The sequence below is a fragment of the Mesoplodon densirostris genome, chromosome 19 (genome assembly GCF_025265405.1).
Source record: "Mesoplodon densirostris isolate mMesDen1 chromosome 19, mMesDen1 primary haplotype, whole genome shotgun sequence".
In the NCBI taxonomy this organism is placed as follows: Eukaryota; Metazoa; Chordata; class Mammalia; order Artiodactyla; family Ziphiidae; genus Mesoplodon; species Mesoplodon densirostris.
The window spans coordinates 16,109,029-16,123,653 of record NC_082679.1 but is presented as its reverse complement, the minus strand read 5'-3'; the positions used below and the strand labels follow the sequence as shown (position 1 = coordinate 16,123,653).

The following is a 14,625-nucleotide window of genomic DNA, read 5'->3' as shown; positions in this document are numbered from 1 at the left end:
CCCAGCCTCTAGATTTCAGTGCCTCAGTGTCTGCTCTTCATCTGTGCTCTTCACCTGGGTGTCCACTGGAGTGAAGAAAATTCCCACGTGAGCCACTAACTGGCTGAGTAGAGCTGACCCCAGGCCCATCGCAGGATCATCTGCCTCAGGGTTGGTGGGGGAGCTCATTAGTCTTTGATCAATGCCCTTGCTATGCTCTAGGGTCATCTAAAGATCTCTCTTGAGCCACAGAGGCCCCTTAGCTTGGGCTGGCTGAGGCTGAGATGAGCCCTTCCCCAAGGAGGTGGCTCCCGTACAGGGCAGCTGCCTGGGCAGCAGCTCAGGACCTTTATTGACCATATGACCCCTGGGGGTGCTAATGGGGTACCCTCAGGCCCCGCCCCAGCAGCCTCCGCCGAAGTTCTTGGCTGAGCAGTTCCTGTTCCCTGCGGGCACCCCGCAGTACACTTTGGTTCTCCTGGGCCCTCCGGATCAGGTAGGGGATCACTTCCTCCAGGGAGCCATAGGGGATGGACTTGTACACAGCATAGCCAGCCTGCCCTGGAGGGAGAGTATTTGCAGGGTGTGGGCTGGTGTTTGGGGAGAGGCTCCCCCAGGCCCCATCTGGAACAGAGATTTCCATTTCCAAGAACATGGCAGACTAGGTGGGTTGGACAAAATCTCCCACTGAAAAAGCTAAAAATCCTGGAGTAAACATTAAAAAAAAAATCTTCTCAAAGTTATGAAAATGCTGCCAAGAGAATAAGGAATTTACTAATCCAAGAATTAAGAGAAAGTGAGAATCCAGAGAAGGAAGGGTTACACAAGAAGCATTTCTATCCTGAAGGCAAAATTGAGCTGCTATTTAATGACTTCAAAGCTGAGGGGGTACAGAAATGGAGGCCCAAAGCCTGACCAGGGTAAAGGTTATAAAGGAGAACTTCCCCAGATTAAGTTGGAACCCAAAAATCTAGACCCTCAAAGTAAGAGATAACAAGAAGTCAAACCTCCCACCCTCCCTCACTCCCAGGGAATGGCCTTGACCATGAGCAGAGCAAGGGAAAAAATAGAGAAATCCATCTCTGATAGGTTGTGGCCATGGGTTAGTCCCCTAAAATATTTGCAGCCCCAATTTGCATCCCTGGGATATCTCAAGAAACCTCAAGCTGTGAAGTTAGGGTGCACTGATTTTGTACCCCTTAGCACCTGGCAGGAGAAAACATAAATCTTCTGGTCTCAGGCCCTGGTGAACAACACAGTAAAGATAACAAAGCACACGGGCGACAAGATACCATGATGAAGAACCAACGAAAACGACAGACCGCAGACACAGAGACACAGGCCTGCAAGGCCTTCAGCTATGGGACAGATCTATCTGGAATGGTCTGGCGCTCTGCCAGCTGCAGGCTCTGGATGGGAGCCTGGCCAGGCATTGTCTGGGAATGGAAGATGGGATCTGTGTGGGAGGGAATGAGGCCTGGGGCTGACTGGGTGGGATGTGGGAGTGGGGCTGGGAGGGACGGATCATTCACATACCCAGTGCCAAGGAGACATGGTCACACATCCCCAGAAGTTGTCCAAAACAGACAGGCCCATCCAGAGGAATGCCCAGCTCCCACATGCTACAGAAAAGGCCACATCATCAATCCAGACAGTGGCTGGATCCAGAGCTGAAAGTCAGCCATGATGCACTCATATGGCTGTTCTAGTTATTCAAATATTGAAGTACTTCCAGACTCACTGATAAATAACCACTGCCCTGGGCCCCCTGAAGGATCCCCAGTGAGCCCCTACTTCTTCTCTGGAGCCCTGGGACCTCCCCATGCCCCAGAAAATAAGGGGCAATGCCTTGTTCAGCTGGGGACTATGGGACCTGCAGGTGTAGCAGGAGTTAAATATTTTGAATATCCTCCCCATCCCCTTTGAACCTACTGGCCCACACTGTCCCTCCCCTTGTTCCACGTCCACCACCCTTTGGGCACCTGTTTCCCATTCCCCTACTCCATACCGCTTGGTTGCCTGGTGAACGGAGTCCTCATTGTGGGAAGCCACCATGAGGGGGCACATGGGGCCACGATGGGACACCTGGGTCAGCATCAGCTCCAGACAGCGGCTGTAACTGAAGGGAGATGAAGGTCTGGCATATGACACCTGCTAAGTGAGGGTTAGGCCCCAGGGACTGGAGATTTCTTTCCTTGGGAGGTGGGGTGCCTAAGGGCAAGGACCCTGAAGTCAGGAAGTACCTGCATCCCACCTGCCTCCGCTGCGAGAGACATCCCCTCTCTGAGCCTTTTTCTTCTCTTTAACAACCCACCTTCACCTAACAGTGTTGCTGTGAGGATGGAGTGAGATGAGGGTGGACATAAAGCCTCTGGCACAATGGCACTGTCACAGCTAAGGGCCACATCACACAAGATGACATTTATCCAAGGTCATTCACTGCAGCAGTGTCTACAGAGCAGGGTTAGTAACAACCCAAATGTCTGTAAGTGGGGGACCGGCTAAATGAACACCCAGAGGAGAGTGGAGTGCCCCTGCGGGGGCAGGGAGACCCCATGATTACATGGGGATGTGAGTGGATGTGAGCTGTGTTGGTGTGTTCATTTTCATATCATTCTGATTTTTGAATCATGTGAATGTATTATTTATTCAAAATCTCTATTAAAACATTAATGGTACTGTGCTGGAGAAGATGTGGAGAAATTGGAACCCTCCCACCATGCTGGTGTGAGTCTAAAATGCTGCGGCCACTTTGGAAAACCATCTGGTAGTCCCTCAAAAAGTTAAACATGGAGTGACCATATGACCCAGCGATTCCAGTCCTAGAGAACTCAACTTTTAAGAGAATGAAAACTGTATGTTTACACAAAAATGTGTATGTGAATGTTCATAGCAACACTATCCACAATTGACAAAAAAAAGTGGAAACAATCCAAATATCCATCAACTGATGAAAGGATAAATCAAATGTGAACTCTCCATACAATGGAATATTATGCGACCATAACAAGGAATGAAGCACTGACACATGCTACAACACGGCTGAACCTTGAAAACATTATGCTGAGTGAAAGAAGCCAGGTACAAAAGGTCATATATTATATGATTCCATTAATAGGAAATGTCCAGGATAGACAAATATATAGAGACAGAAAGTAGATTAGTGGTTGCCAGGAGCTGGGGGGAGGTGGGAATGGGGAGTGACTGCTAATGCATATGGGGTTTCTTTTTGAGGTGATGAAAATGTTCTGGAATTAGATAGTGGTGATGGCTGCACAATCTTATGAACATACTAAAGGCCACTGAATTGTACACTTTAAAATAGCAAATTTTACGATATGTGAATTATATCTCAGTAAAAAAAAAAAAATGGTGCCAAATGATTAAGCCTATGGGACACAAATGTGCCTAGGAACCTTCATGGGCTTGGATGCAAGCTTAGCCTTTGTGGCTTGGCAACGTGCTCTGGAAGCTTGGTAAGTACTTGCAACTCTACAGACCTCTCCTTGGTCCACTGTGAAATGGAATTGGGCTTTGAAAACTCCATGAGGACAGGGCCTGGTGGCCACCTTGGTTGCCACTGCAACCAGGGTGCAACACAGTTCCTGATCTAAATCAGGTGGTCAGGGACTTCCCCAGTGGCACAGTGGTTAAGAATCCGCTGCCAATGCGGGGGACACGGGTTCGAGCCCTGGTCTGGGAAGATCCCACATTCCGCGGAGCAACTAAGCCCATGTGCCACAACTACTGAGCCTGAGCTCTAGAGCCCGTGAGCCACAACTACTGAGCCTGTGTGCCATAACTACTGAAGCCCGTGCGCCTAGAGCCCGTGCTCCACAACAAGAGAGGCCACCACAATAAGAAGCCCACGCACAGCAACGAAGAGTAGCCCCCACTTGCCGCAACTAGAGAAAGCCTGAGCACAGCAACGAAGACCCAACACAGCCAAAGATAAATAAATAAATAAATAAATAAATAAATAAATAAATTTAAAAGAAAAATAAATTAATCAAGTGGTCAGCAAGTATGTACTGAAAGAATAAATTCTTTTTTTGGCTGCGGCCTCTCGGCTTACAGGATCTTAGTTCCCCAACCAGGGATTGAACCTGGGCCCCTAAACAGTGAAAGCCCAGAATCCTAACCACTGGACTGCCAGGAAATTCCCTGAAAGAATAAATTCTTTCTTCCCAGGGCCATGGGATGGTGGCCCAAGGAACTCACAATGATTTGAGGTGAGTAAAAATATGGGTTCTAGAGCCAGTCTGCCAAAAATCTTGGCCCTGCCACTCACTAGCTGTGCGACCGTGGGTAAGGGATTCCACTTCTCCATTTCATCCTCTGTGAAATGGGGATGATAATAATAGTGTCTACCGCTTGGGTTGTTTATTCATTCTTTCAACAGATCTGTACCGAGCACCCACCACACAGCAGGCGCAATTTTAAGCACTGGGGGTTCAGCAGTGAACAAATCAGAAGACCCTGCCCTCCTGGGCCCAAGCTCCCGTGGGTGAGACGAATAATGAGCAACCGAATGTGAAACCTCAACTGCTGATAAGCGCCGGAAGAAAAATCAATCTAAGAAGTGAGTGGGTGTGGAGAGTTCTAGTTTTTGATAGGGAGGGCAGGAAGGTCCCCTGAGAAGGTACCAACAAGTAAAGACCTAAGGAGGTGAGGGATTGAGCCACACCACTGTCTGGAGGGAGAAGGTTCTGGGCATTGGGAACAGGAAGTGCAAAGGCCCTGGGGGGCATCAAGGAGGCCAGTGTGGCTGGAGTGAAGTGAGCGAGGAGACAGGATTGCAGGCAGCTGCAAGGATCTGGGGTTTATCAAGGGTGCACTGGGAGCCATGGGAGGATTTTGAACTGAGGAGGGACAAGATGTGAGGCAGGCTCCCTCTGGCTGCACGTGGGGACCGAATGGGGAGGGGGGATAGAGAAGGGAGCAGGAAGCCCAAGGAGGAGGCTGCTCTTCAGGGGCGAAGTGACGGTGTCCTGGACTGGGGAGAGGGAGTGTTGTGTAGACCCACACAGGACACTCAGCTCCCTGGGAAGTGAGTGCTAATGAAAGGTTAGATGCTAATATTGTTTGTCTCAGAGACCAGCCTGCCCCAGTCCCACCTCTGACTGGTAGCCTTGTAGTCAGGCTGAGTGGGATCTTCGGTACCCTGGAGCCGGGCCACCTCTCTCTCCTTCTCCAGATACGCCCCTCGTACCAACTTCACCCCGAAGGCCAGGCCAGCCCTGTCTGCCGCCTCAGCATCCCGCCTCAGCTGCTCATAGGTGTCCTGGCAGAGCACAGGGGCAGCTTCGGGTCAAGGTGCTGGGACCCCGGCCTGCGGTCCCCTCCCCCGGACCCCTCCCCCACCCCCGCCCCAAGTGCACCACACACCTTCAGATAGGCCTGGTAAGTGTTCCACACCCAGGGCCCGCCTTCCCTGGGGCTGTTCCAGCGAGTGGCCAGAGCGGCCACCAGCAGAGAGAGTGCAGGGTTCAGGGAGGTGTACTCAGCATCCACCAGGAGCCTCACATGCTGGGCCCGGGCGTGCTGAGGGTGAGAGAGGCTGTGGTCGGGCCCCCAGGAGCGACCAGCACGCAGGTGCAGTGGAGCCAGACCGCGGCCGCAGGTGTTACCTGTACCACCCGGTGCAAACGGCTCAAGGAGGCCTGGAGATGCCGGGTTTGCTCGACACTGAGGCAGGAGACCTGGAGGTCCTGTGGGGGGTGGGGGGTGGCAAGAGCAGTTCAGGGCTACTGGACCCCTCCAGAGCCTAAGTCTTCTCTCCCCCACCAGCAGGAAGGGAAAAACAGTTTAGAAATTGAAAAGTAACTGTATCACATTGATATTGATACAATGGTTGAGAGCTCAGAATCTGAGTTTGAATCCTGGCTCCACCACTTACTGTGTGGCCTTGAACAAATCATATAACCTCTCTGGGCCTCAATGTTCTCCTCTGTAAAATGGGGGTGATAATAATAACTACCTCATGGAGTTGCTGTGTGGATAAAAATGGGTCAATATATGAGATGTGCCTGGACATAAACAGGACAGGACTGTGCCAGAATATGATAAGCACTCAATACATGTTATAATAATAGGTGGCTTCAAATGCCACCTTATGTATTTACTCTTTACAATGATTCTAGTAGGCAGATGTTACTCCAAGCTCTATTTTCCAGTGGGAGAGTGACGTGACTTGGAATTAGCATCTAGAAAGTGCTTGGAACAGTAGCTAGCTCATAATAAGAGCCATAAGTGTTACCTTGCATCAGTCTCTTGGGACCTCAGTTTCCTCATCAAACTTTGAAGGCCTCGTTGCACCTCACAAGGCTCCCCTGGTCTGACCCCTCTGCCCTCACCTCCTCCCACCCTCCACCTGGCTTACTGCCCTCCAGCCTCACTGGCCTCCCTGCTAGTCTTTGAACATGCCAGGTACCTTCCCACCTCAGAGCCTTTGCTCTGGCTGTTCCTTCCGCCTGGAACACTTTTCGCCCAGATGTCCACTTACTTCACTCCAACCTCTCCGCAGGGTCTTTATTTCAATGCCACCTTCTCTATGAGGTTTTCTCTGGTTTGAACTTGCAACTCCCTTCCTGGGGCTTTCCTTTCCCCTTCCTCAGCCTTATTTTTCCCTACAATGGCTGTCTATACTTGTAACATATCGGCTTTGTTTTTTGTTTTAGTACAATTAAACATTTATTACATTTTTTCACACACTTATGGATAGAGTGAAGAGAGGGCAATGTTCCTCTGTGTCTGTCTCTGCACCACTCTCCCCATCTGAATCCAAGATCATTTGACTGTAAGGGAACAATAAACAGAAACCTTTCAAAAGAGCTCAGGTGAAAAGGCGGTTTACTAATAGGGGGAAGCTCTCGGAGCCCAATTTCAAAAGCACCTACTTTATCTGCATTAATTAATTTGATCCCCTAAAACAATTAAGTAAATATTATTCCCAATTTCCAGATTAGGAAACTGAGACCCTGAGGGGTACTAGAACCTAAACTTGAAAAAGAATGATTTTCCTGGCTCGGTGCGCTGCGCCGCCCCCCACTCACCGGCACGAGGCCCTGCAAGCCCCGACTGGGCTTTGGTTTTAACAACTGAGTGTCTCTTGCGCCTCCCAGACTAGCAAGAAATTACCTTGAGGGCAGAGATTTTGTTTATCTTGGTCATCATCCCCACCCCTGGCACAGCACCTGGAACGTGGTAGATGTTCAACAAACGTTTAGGGGATTATTACATTTGTAATGTGGAAATAATAAGTGTCCCTAGTTCAGGGTCCTCTTATGGGGATTCGAGGGTGAATGTGAGCTGCTGGTGACTTAGGGAGTCCAGCTGGGTTCAAAGAAATTGGGAAGTTAAAGAAAGAGGAACAGGTGGAATTTAGGGCTCCAGTATAGTCAACAGGATGGATATGGATCCCATCCTGGGGGAGAAGACTCTCCAGGAGAAGGGAAGGGTGAGGGGCACCTGTGGAGTTCTTCTCCCCAATCAGAGAATTGTCTCCCTGTGGGGCATCATCCCAGGAGAGTTCTGGGGTGTGAGCAGCTGGTGGAGCCGCCACCCTCACAGAGGGCCAAGAGGGTGCCACATGCAATTTCAGGTCCTCATTTACCCTTCACCACCCTCTGAAGTAGGGACTATTGTCATCCCCATTTTACAGAGGGGGAAACAGAGGTGAAGGCACAGAGAGTTGAAGTCATTCATCTAAAATCACACAGCTTGGGACTTCCAAGCTGTGTCTGGTGGAGAATGGTTAAGAATCCGCCTGCCAATGCAGGGGACACGGGTCTGAGCCCTGGTCCGGGAAGATCCCACATGCTGCGGAGCACCTAAGCCCATGTGCCACAACTACTGATTCTGCGCTCTAGAGCCCATGTGCCACAACTACTGAAGCCTGCATGCCTAGAGCCTGTGCTCCGCAACAAGAGAAGCCACAGCAATAAGAAGCCCACGCACCTCAACGAAGAGTAGCCCCCTCTTGCCGCAACTAGAGAAAGCCCGCACGCAACAACAAAGGCCCAACGTGGCCAAAAATATAAATAAATAAGTAAACTTATAAAATCACACAGCTTGACCCGGGATTTAAACCTCAGCATCTCCAGGCAGAGAGTAAATGCTTCCCTTGAACACATGTAAACCACTTAGGACAGTGCGTGGCACGTTGTGAGTGGTAAGTTCTCCACCATTAGTTTACTGCTTCAGACTCACTTGCTCCATTCATTTACTCATTTATTTAACATATGTTTATCACATCTTGTCTAGGTGCCATGGCCTGGGATATGGCCGTGAACAGGACAGTTATGAATCGTGCTGTGGAGCCAGTGGCTGTGAAGACCAAGGATGGGTGGGGCTTGGGATCTGGGATGGGGGTGGTAGGACTGCTCTGAGATGGGGACAGGAGGAGGGGGCATGTTTGGGGAGACACAGGCCAGTGTGGGACCCAGTTGTTGTGAGGGGTCTGGGGGACGTCCAGGCGGAGGTTCCAGAGGGACTCAGGGGAAAGGCTGGGGCTGGAGACAGAAGGCAGGCATCATGAGTGCAGAGCAGGGAAGCAGGCTGTAGGGGTGGGTGCGAAGGCCCCTTGGAGGGGAGTAAGGACTGAGAGGGGAGTGAGCCGGGACCTCGCCCTGGGGAACCTCCATATTTAAGAGTCAGGCAGAGTAAAACCTAACAGATTGAGAATGAGCTGGCAGAGATGGAAAAGGAACAGCAGGTCTGATGGTGTTGGGGAAGCCAAGGGAAGCTAGTGACACAGAGGGATGAGGGCCCCTCTGTCATCGTGTGGATGCCAGCCTGGCAGGGTCTTTAGTCTTTAAACCCACACTGGGAAGAAATTACCATCACTGTCCTCACATGAGTAAACTAAGTTCACGAAGAGGTGAAATTCGGTACACTCCAAAGCTGATCCTTTGAAGCCCTAAGTCCTGCTTCTATGTGTTCTGTGACACGTATTAAAAATTACGAATTAAAAAAAGAAACCTCAGCAGGTCCCAGGCAGCATTATTTGGGGTGACGGAGACTCAGAGGCCAACCGGGTGTCCATCCCAGGAGAGGTAAACCACGCGGCCAGAAGCAGCCATTAAAAACAATGGATTAGGGACTTCCCTGATGGTCCAGTGGTTGGGACTCCACACTCCCAGTGCAGGGGGCCCAGGTTCGATCCTTGGTCAGGGAATTAGATCCCACATGCTGTAACTAAGAGTCCACATGCTACAACTAAAAGATCTCGCACGTGGTAACAAAGATCCCGTGTGCCACAACTAGGACCCAGAGCAGCCAAATAAATAAATAAATATTTTAAAAAATGGATTAGATGTACACAGAGATGCTTGGAGAGATCTTAAAATCAGAGTGCTCAGTGAAAAAAGTAAGAAACAGAATGCCATAGATAACATAATGTTACTTGTGTGCGTTTAAAACTATACCCTCCACCCCCCCACCCAACCCCATTGATGGAGAAGGGCACAAGGGAACTTCCTGCAGTGATGGAAATGTTCTATACCTTGATAGGGATTTGAATTGCTCGGGTGTGTATTTGTCAAAGCTCATCAAAGGGTACATTTACAATGTGTGCATTTCATTGTATGTAAATTTTACCTGAAAAGAAATAAATACAGAGCTCTAATTAGTGATGTGCATTCTGAAGCATTTGGGGGAGAAGTGTGCTGAGGTCTGCAACTTACTTTGAAATGCATCAAAACAATGGGGATTGATGGATGGATAGAGGAATGGATAGAAGGATAGATAAGATTTAAAGCAAGTATATGCCCAGTGGCATGGACGTACATACACTACCAAATGTAAAACCGATAGCTAGTGGGAAGCAGCCACATAGCACAGGGAGATCAGCTCGGTGCTTTGTGACCACCTAGAGGGGTGGGATAGGGAGGGTGGGAGGGAGGGAGATGCAAGAGGGAAGAGATATGGGGATATATGTATATGTATAGCTGATTCACTTTGTTATAAAGCAGAAACTAACACACCATTGTAAAGCAATTATACTCCAATAAAGATGTTTAAAAAATAAATAAATAAATAAATAAAGCAAGTATAGTTAAATGTTAACGGCAGCAGGTATATGGGTGTTCACTGTAAAATTCTTTCAACTTTTCTGTATGTTTGAAAATTTTCATAATAAAATATTGGAAAAAATGCCCCCAAAGAGCATATACTTGGCAAAACAAAATCACAGTAACAAAGAGATACATGCTGCTGATGGCAGGGAAGGTAGAAATATGATATGGAAATAAAGAACAAATGAAAGAGGGACTTCCCTGGTAGCGCAGTGGTTAAGACTCTGTGCTCCCAACGCAGGGGGCCCGGGTTGGATCCCTGCTCAGGGAACTAGATCCCACATACATGCTGCAACTAGGGGCCTGCTGGCAACAACTAAAGAGCACACGTGCCACAACTAAGGAGCCCACCTGCCACAACTAAGGAGCCCACCTGCCACGACTAAAACCCGGCACAACCAAATAAATAAATGAATAAAGTAAATATTTTTCAAAAGTTACAGTTAATAAAAAAAAAGAATAAATGAAAGAACAAATGAGTGAACGAGTGAACCAAAACCCATTGGTCTAATCATAGCTGCCAGCTAGTTAGCACACACTAGCATAGCTGAGTCGATTGATAAAATATTGATTACTTCTTCTAGTTGGTAAAGAGTTGCCGTCTCAATCTCTCCTCTGAGAGCTCCCAGCCCCCAGGCCCCTCCCCTAGAGTCCACAGGTGACCCATATTCCATTTATTCCAGCCATGCCCCAGGTCTGTAGCCACACTTATTCTGATCACTCTAAGCCTGGAAAGTAGAGGTAGTTAAACATTCTGAACATGCCGCTGGCGGGTGCCTGCTACCTCCAAGTCCAGGGGGCTCTGCTTCCCCCACATTCCCCACCAACCATTCAATCTCCCCCAGCCTGAGCTCCTTACCCGCCCAGAGTCCATGGCTTCAGCCAGTCTTTCAGGGCTCAGCTCCAAGGACCCCCCTGGCCTTCGGACGCGTGAGGTTAGCTCCTTCTGGAATGGGGTGGTAGGTGGGGTAGCGAGGGGGACCTGGGGGGCGCCCACCCCCTCCCCTCCCACCCTGCCAGTCCCTTACACAGAGCCGAGTGCTCATCAGCGCCGTAATCTTCAGCTGCATGAGGATGTTGCCAGTCGGGCCAGGGCTCTCCAGGAGGCCTCGTGACAGGTCCACGCATCGAAGCATAGCGCTGAGGTTCCCCTCATACCAGGCCTCGCTGCCCAGCCAGCCGGCGTCAGGGTTTGGAGCCCACTAACCCCCTTCTTGCAAGCCTCCCGGCCACCCTGGTCCCTGCCCCCCCTACTCACCCAGTCTTGACAGCTGAGTCTGGCTCCTCCTCGGTGGGCACTGCCAGCAGAGGCCGGAGGCCTAGGGTCTGGAGCTGTTGGACACAGCCCCTCACCTCCTCTGTGGTCTCACCAGCCACAAACTGCCCGTAGATGGATGCTCGGAGAAGCGCGCCCGAGAGCTGGGACCCCAGGAGTCGCTGAGACCAGGCTTGGAGCTGGGGTGACAGGGAGCAAGGGCTCAGAGCCTGGCCCTGGGGACTCCCTGGGCCAGTCCCCATGGTCACTGCTCACCGCCAGGCCGTGGGTGACCAGAGGGGGCCAGGCACACAGCCGTAGCACCAGCAAAGCCCGGGTCAGTTCTCCTGTGCCCTTGAGGTGGAAGGCCCCACCATCAAAGCTCAGGGGCTTCCAGCCCCCAGGGGAGGGGCCTGCTTGGGAGCAGAACACACGACAGGTCCAGAGCATCAGGAATCCTTCGCCACTTCCACACCAGGTCAGGGGGCTTTGGAGGCAGCTGGTCCACCTAATGCCCCTTGCCCGGCCAGGGGCAGTGACTGATTAACCAGACAGTAACCAGGGAAAGGTAAATCTTTAGGATCACAGGCTCCTTGAGGGGCAGTTAATTATTAACTTATGGGGACATAGTTCAGAATAACGGGGACAGGAAAGGAAACCCCCCAAAACAGCCCCCAACGACCCTCAGAATAACAGCTCACAATTATTAGGTGCCCATCATATGCCAGTGGGTGTTAAGTGAGAATGTGGGCTCTGGGAGCAAGGCAGTGTGGCTTTGTGATCTCGGGAAAGTTATTAAGCTCTCTTGTTGCAATTGCTTCATCTTAAAATGGGAGAGAGGCTAGTGCTACTGAATAAATTTGAAAATGCACATAACCTTTTACCTATCTGTTCCATATTAAGTATATATCTTAGAGAACTTGAACATGGGCATCAGGAAACATGTACAGGAAGAAATGTTCCCAGCAGCATTCTTTGTAATAGTCCCAAATGGGAACTACCCAAATTTCCATCAGCTGGAGAATGGATAAATACATTGTGGTATAGTCATACAACAGAATACTACAGAGCAATGAAAAGAGCATAAACTACTGATACATACAACCACATGGATAAATCTCACACATGTGGTGTGTGAAAGAAACCAGACACCAAACAGCCAAACAGGACATGCTGTCTTATTCTATTCAAAAAACTCAAAAGCAGGGATAATGAAATGGCAATACAGTATGGGGGATACATACATGGGTGGTCAAACTATAAAGAAAAGGCAAGCAAGGAAATTATTATCACAAAAGTCAGAAAGGTGGTTACCTCAAGGGACTAGAGGAGTCGTAACTGGGTAGGGGCTCATGGGGGCTTCTATGTCCTTTGTTTCTTAACCTGATGAGGATTCACAGTTGTTCACATTATAAGTATTTTTTAAAACCATACATTTATATTTTACACTCCTGAATGTACAGTACATTTCACAATAAAATAAAAATAAGAAATTAATCATAGTATCAGCCTCACGGAGTTGTTATGAGGATCCAGTGAGCTCGTGGACACACACAGCCTGGTATGCAGTATGTGTTCAATACATACTGGCTGTGATCATTAAGTTTTGTGTACGTACAACCCCATTGGTGTCTATGCCCCTGAAGGGTATATGACATTAATCACCCCTGTGTTTAGGGATCCCCAAAACCACCTCAGGCTCACCGATTCGCTGGAGGGACTCAACTCAGAAAAGCTGTTTTACTCATGGTTATGATTTATTACAGTGAAAGGATACAGATTAAAAATACCAAAGGGAAGAGGCTATGGGATGTAGGAGACATACGACCTGGAGACACCAAGACAAGACATAGGTCCTGGAGACACCAAGGCAAGCTTCTCATTGTCCTTTCCCAGCAGAGCCTAGTGAATGGTGCTCAATTCTCCCAGCAACAAAACATGAAAACTCACATGGAGTGCCACAGCCAGGGACATTCACATGAGCTGTGGTGTCCAGACATTTTATTGGGGGTCAGTCACATGGGCATGCCCTACCTCCCACATGACTGACCTTAGTCTCCAGCCCCTCCAGGGGTCAAACTTATACTGCACAGCCCAAGGACCCCAGGTAAACAAAGATACTCCTAACAAGCAGGATATTCCAAGGGATTAGAGGTTACCCCCCAGGAGTTGGACAAAATTAATTCTTTAATGCACAACCTCTCATTCACAGATACTAAACGTGAAGCCTCAGAGAGGTAAAGATGTCTGAAGTCACACAGCCAGTGGCCAAGTGTGGATTTAATGTCCTTGTCCCCTAAACCCCAGGAATAAAATTTTAACCACCCTTTTTGCAGTCTTTTCCTCAGTACCTAATTCACAGAATCAAGGGAAAGAGTCAGACTATAAATCCAGAAAATCCTGGGTTAAAAAGTCTTTAAACTTTTTTTTATTACATGCACAGTTCATTTTTATTTTTATTTTTATTTTTGCGGTATGGGGGCCTCTCACTGTTGTGGTCTTTCCCATTGCGGAGCACAGGCTCCAGACGCGCAGGCTCAGCGGCCATGGCTCACAGGCCCAGCCGCTCCGTGGCATGTGGGATCTTCCCGGACCGGGGCACGAACCCGTGTCCCCTGCATCGGCAGGCGGACTCTCAACCACTGTGCCACCAGGGAAGCCCACAGTTCATATTTTAAAATTAAGATAATACAAAAAGAAAAGGAGTGAAACAGTTTCTCCAACTCCTCAATTCATGCCTCTAAAGCAACAGGGTATCCTTGCAGAGAATAGTTTGTGCATAGAAACACACCTATATAGCTCCTTTTTGTTACATAAATGAGAAAATACTACTTGTCCCTTTGCACATTGATTTTTTTACTTAATGTATTTTGAGGGATTGTTTCCATCTCAGCACATATAGCTGGATCTCAGATTTGAAAGATTTTATGTTATTTCTTTCTTTAATCTTTGATAGATTTCACCAGCGAAGCCGTCTGGGCCTGGAGCTTTCTTTGTGGGAAGGATTTTAATAATAAGTTCAATTTCTTGAATAAATATATTTTCTATTGCATCTTGAGTTACTCTCATATGTTGTGTTTTTCAAGGAACTGGCATTTCATCTAAATTGTCAAGGCCTTGACACAAAGTTGTCATAATATTCTCTTTACATCCTTTTAATGGTGACAGAATTTGTAGTGATAATCTCTCTTCCAATCTTGATATTAGTAATTTCTGTTCTCTATTTTTTTTCGTGATCAGTCTAACGGGGGATTTTATCAATCTTGTTGATTTTTTCAAACTTTGTTCATTTTCTCTATAGTTTGCTGATCTGCC

The 14,625-nt window shown here is 48.7% G+C and overlaps 1 protein-coding gene across 3 annotated transcripts; it reads right to left on the bottom strand.

The window, feature by feature from the left end:
* Positions 1-203: 203 nt before the first annotated feature.
* On the bottom strand, positions 204-12,171 carry PRODH2 (proline dehydrogenase 2). Of its 3 annotated transcripts, XM_060084918.1 has the most exons (11): positions 12,114-12,171; positions 11,587-11,849; positions 11,314-11,510; positions 11,084-11,222; positions 10,915-11,001; positions 5,610-5,690; positions 5,368-5,523; positions 5,097-5,263; positions 1,988-2,098; positions 1,516-1,601; positions 356-540 (listed from the first exon to the last, which is right to left on the bottom strand). In XM_060084918.1, the coding sequence occupies exons 2-11, from the start codon at positions 11,758-11,760 to the stop codon at positions 356-358; spliced, it is 1,383 nt and encodes a 460-aa protein (XP_059940901.1). In that variant the 5' UTR covers positions 11,761-11,849; positions 12,114-12,171. The 3 variants fall into 3 exon arrangements, with proteins under 3 accessions (XP_059940899.1, XP_059940901.1, XP_059940900.1); XM_060084916.1 differs by lacking the exons at positions 1,516-1,601; positions 12,114-12,171 and having other exon boundaries at positions 204-540; positions 11,587-11,760; XM_060084917.1 differs by lacking the exons at positions 5,368-5,523; positions 12,114-12,171 and having other exon boundaries at positions 11,587-11,760.
* Between the last annotated feature and the right edge of the window lie 2,454 nt (positions 12,172-14,625).

Excerpts from the sequence above, each read along its gene's own strand:
- PRODH2 (XM_060084916.1), bottom strand. The coding sequence starts at position 11,760 with ATGCTCTGGACCTGTCGTGTGTTCTGCTCCCAAGCAGGCCCCTCCCCT. Across the intron at positions 11,511-11,586 it reads TGGTCACCCACGGCCTGGCG|CTCCAAGCCTGGTCTCAGCG; the intron begins GTGAGCAGTGAC and ends CTGTCACCCCAG. Across the intron at positions 2,099-5,096 it reads TACAAGGCTACCAGTCAGAG|TTACAGCCGCTGTCTGGAGC; the intron begins GTGGGACTGGGG and ends ATCTCCCTTCAG.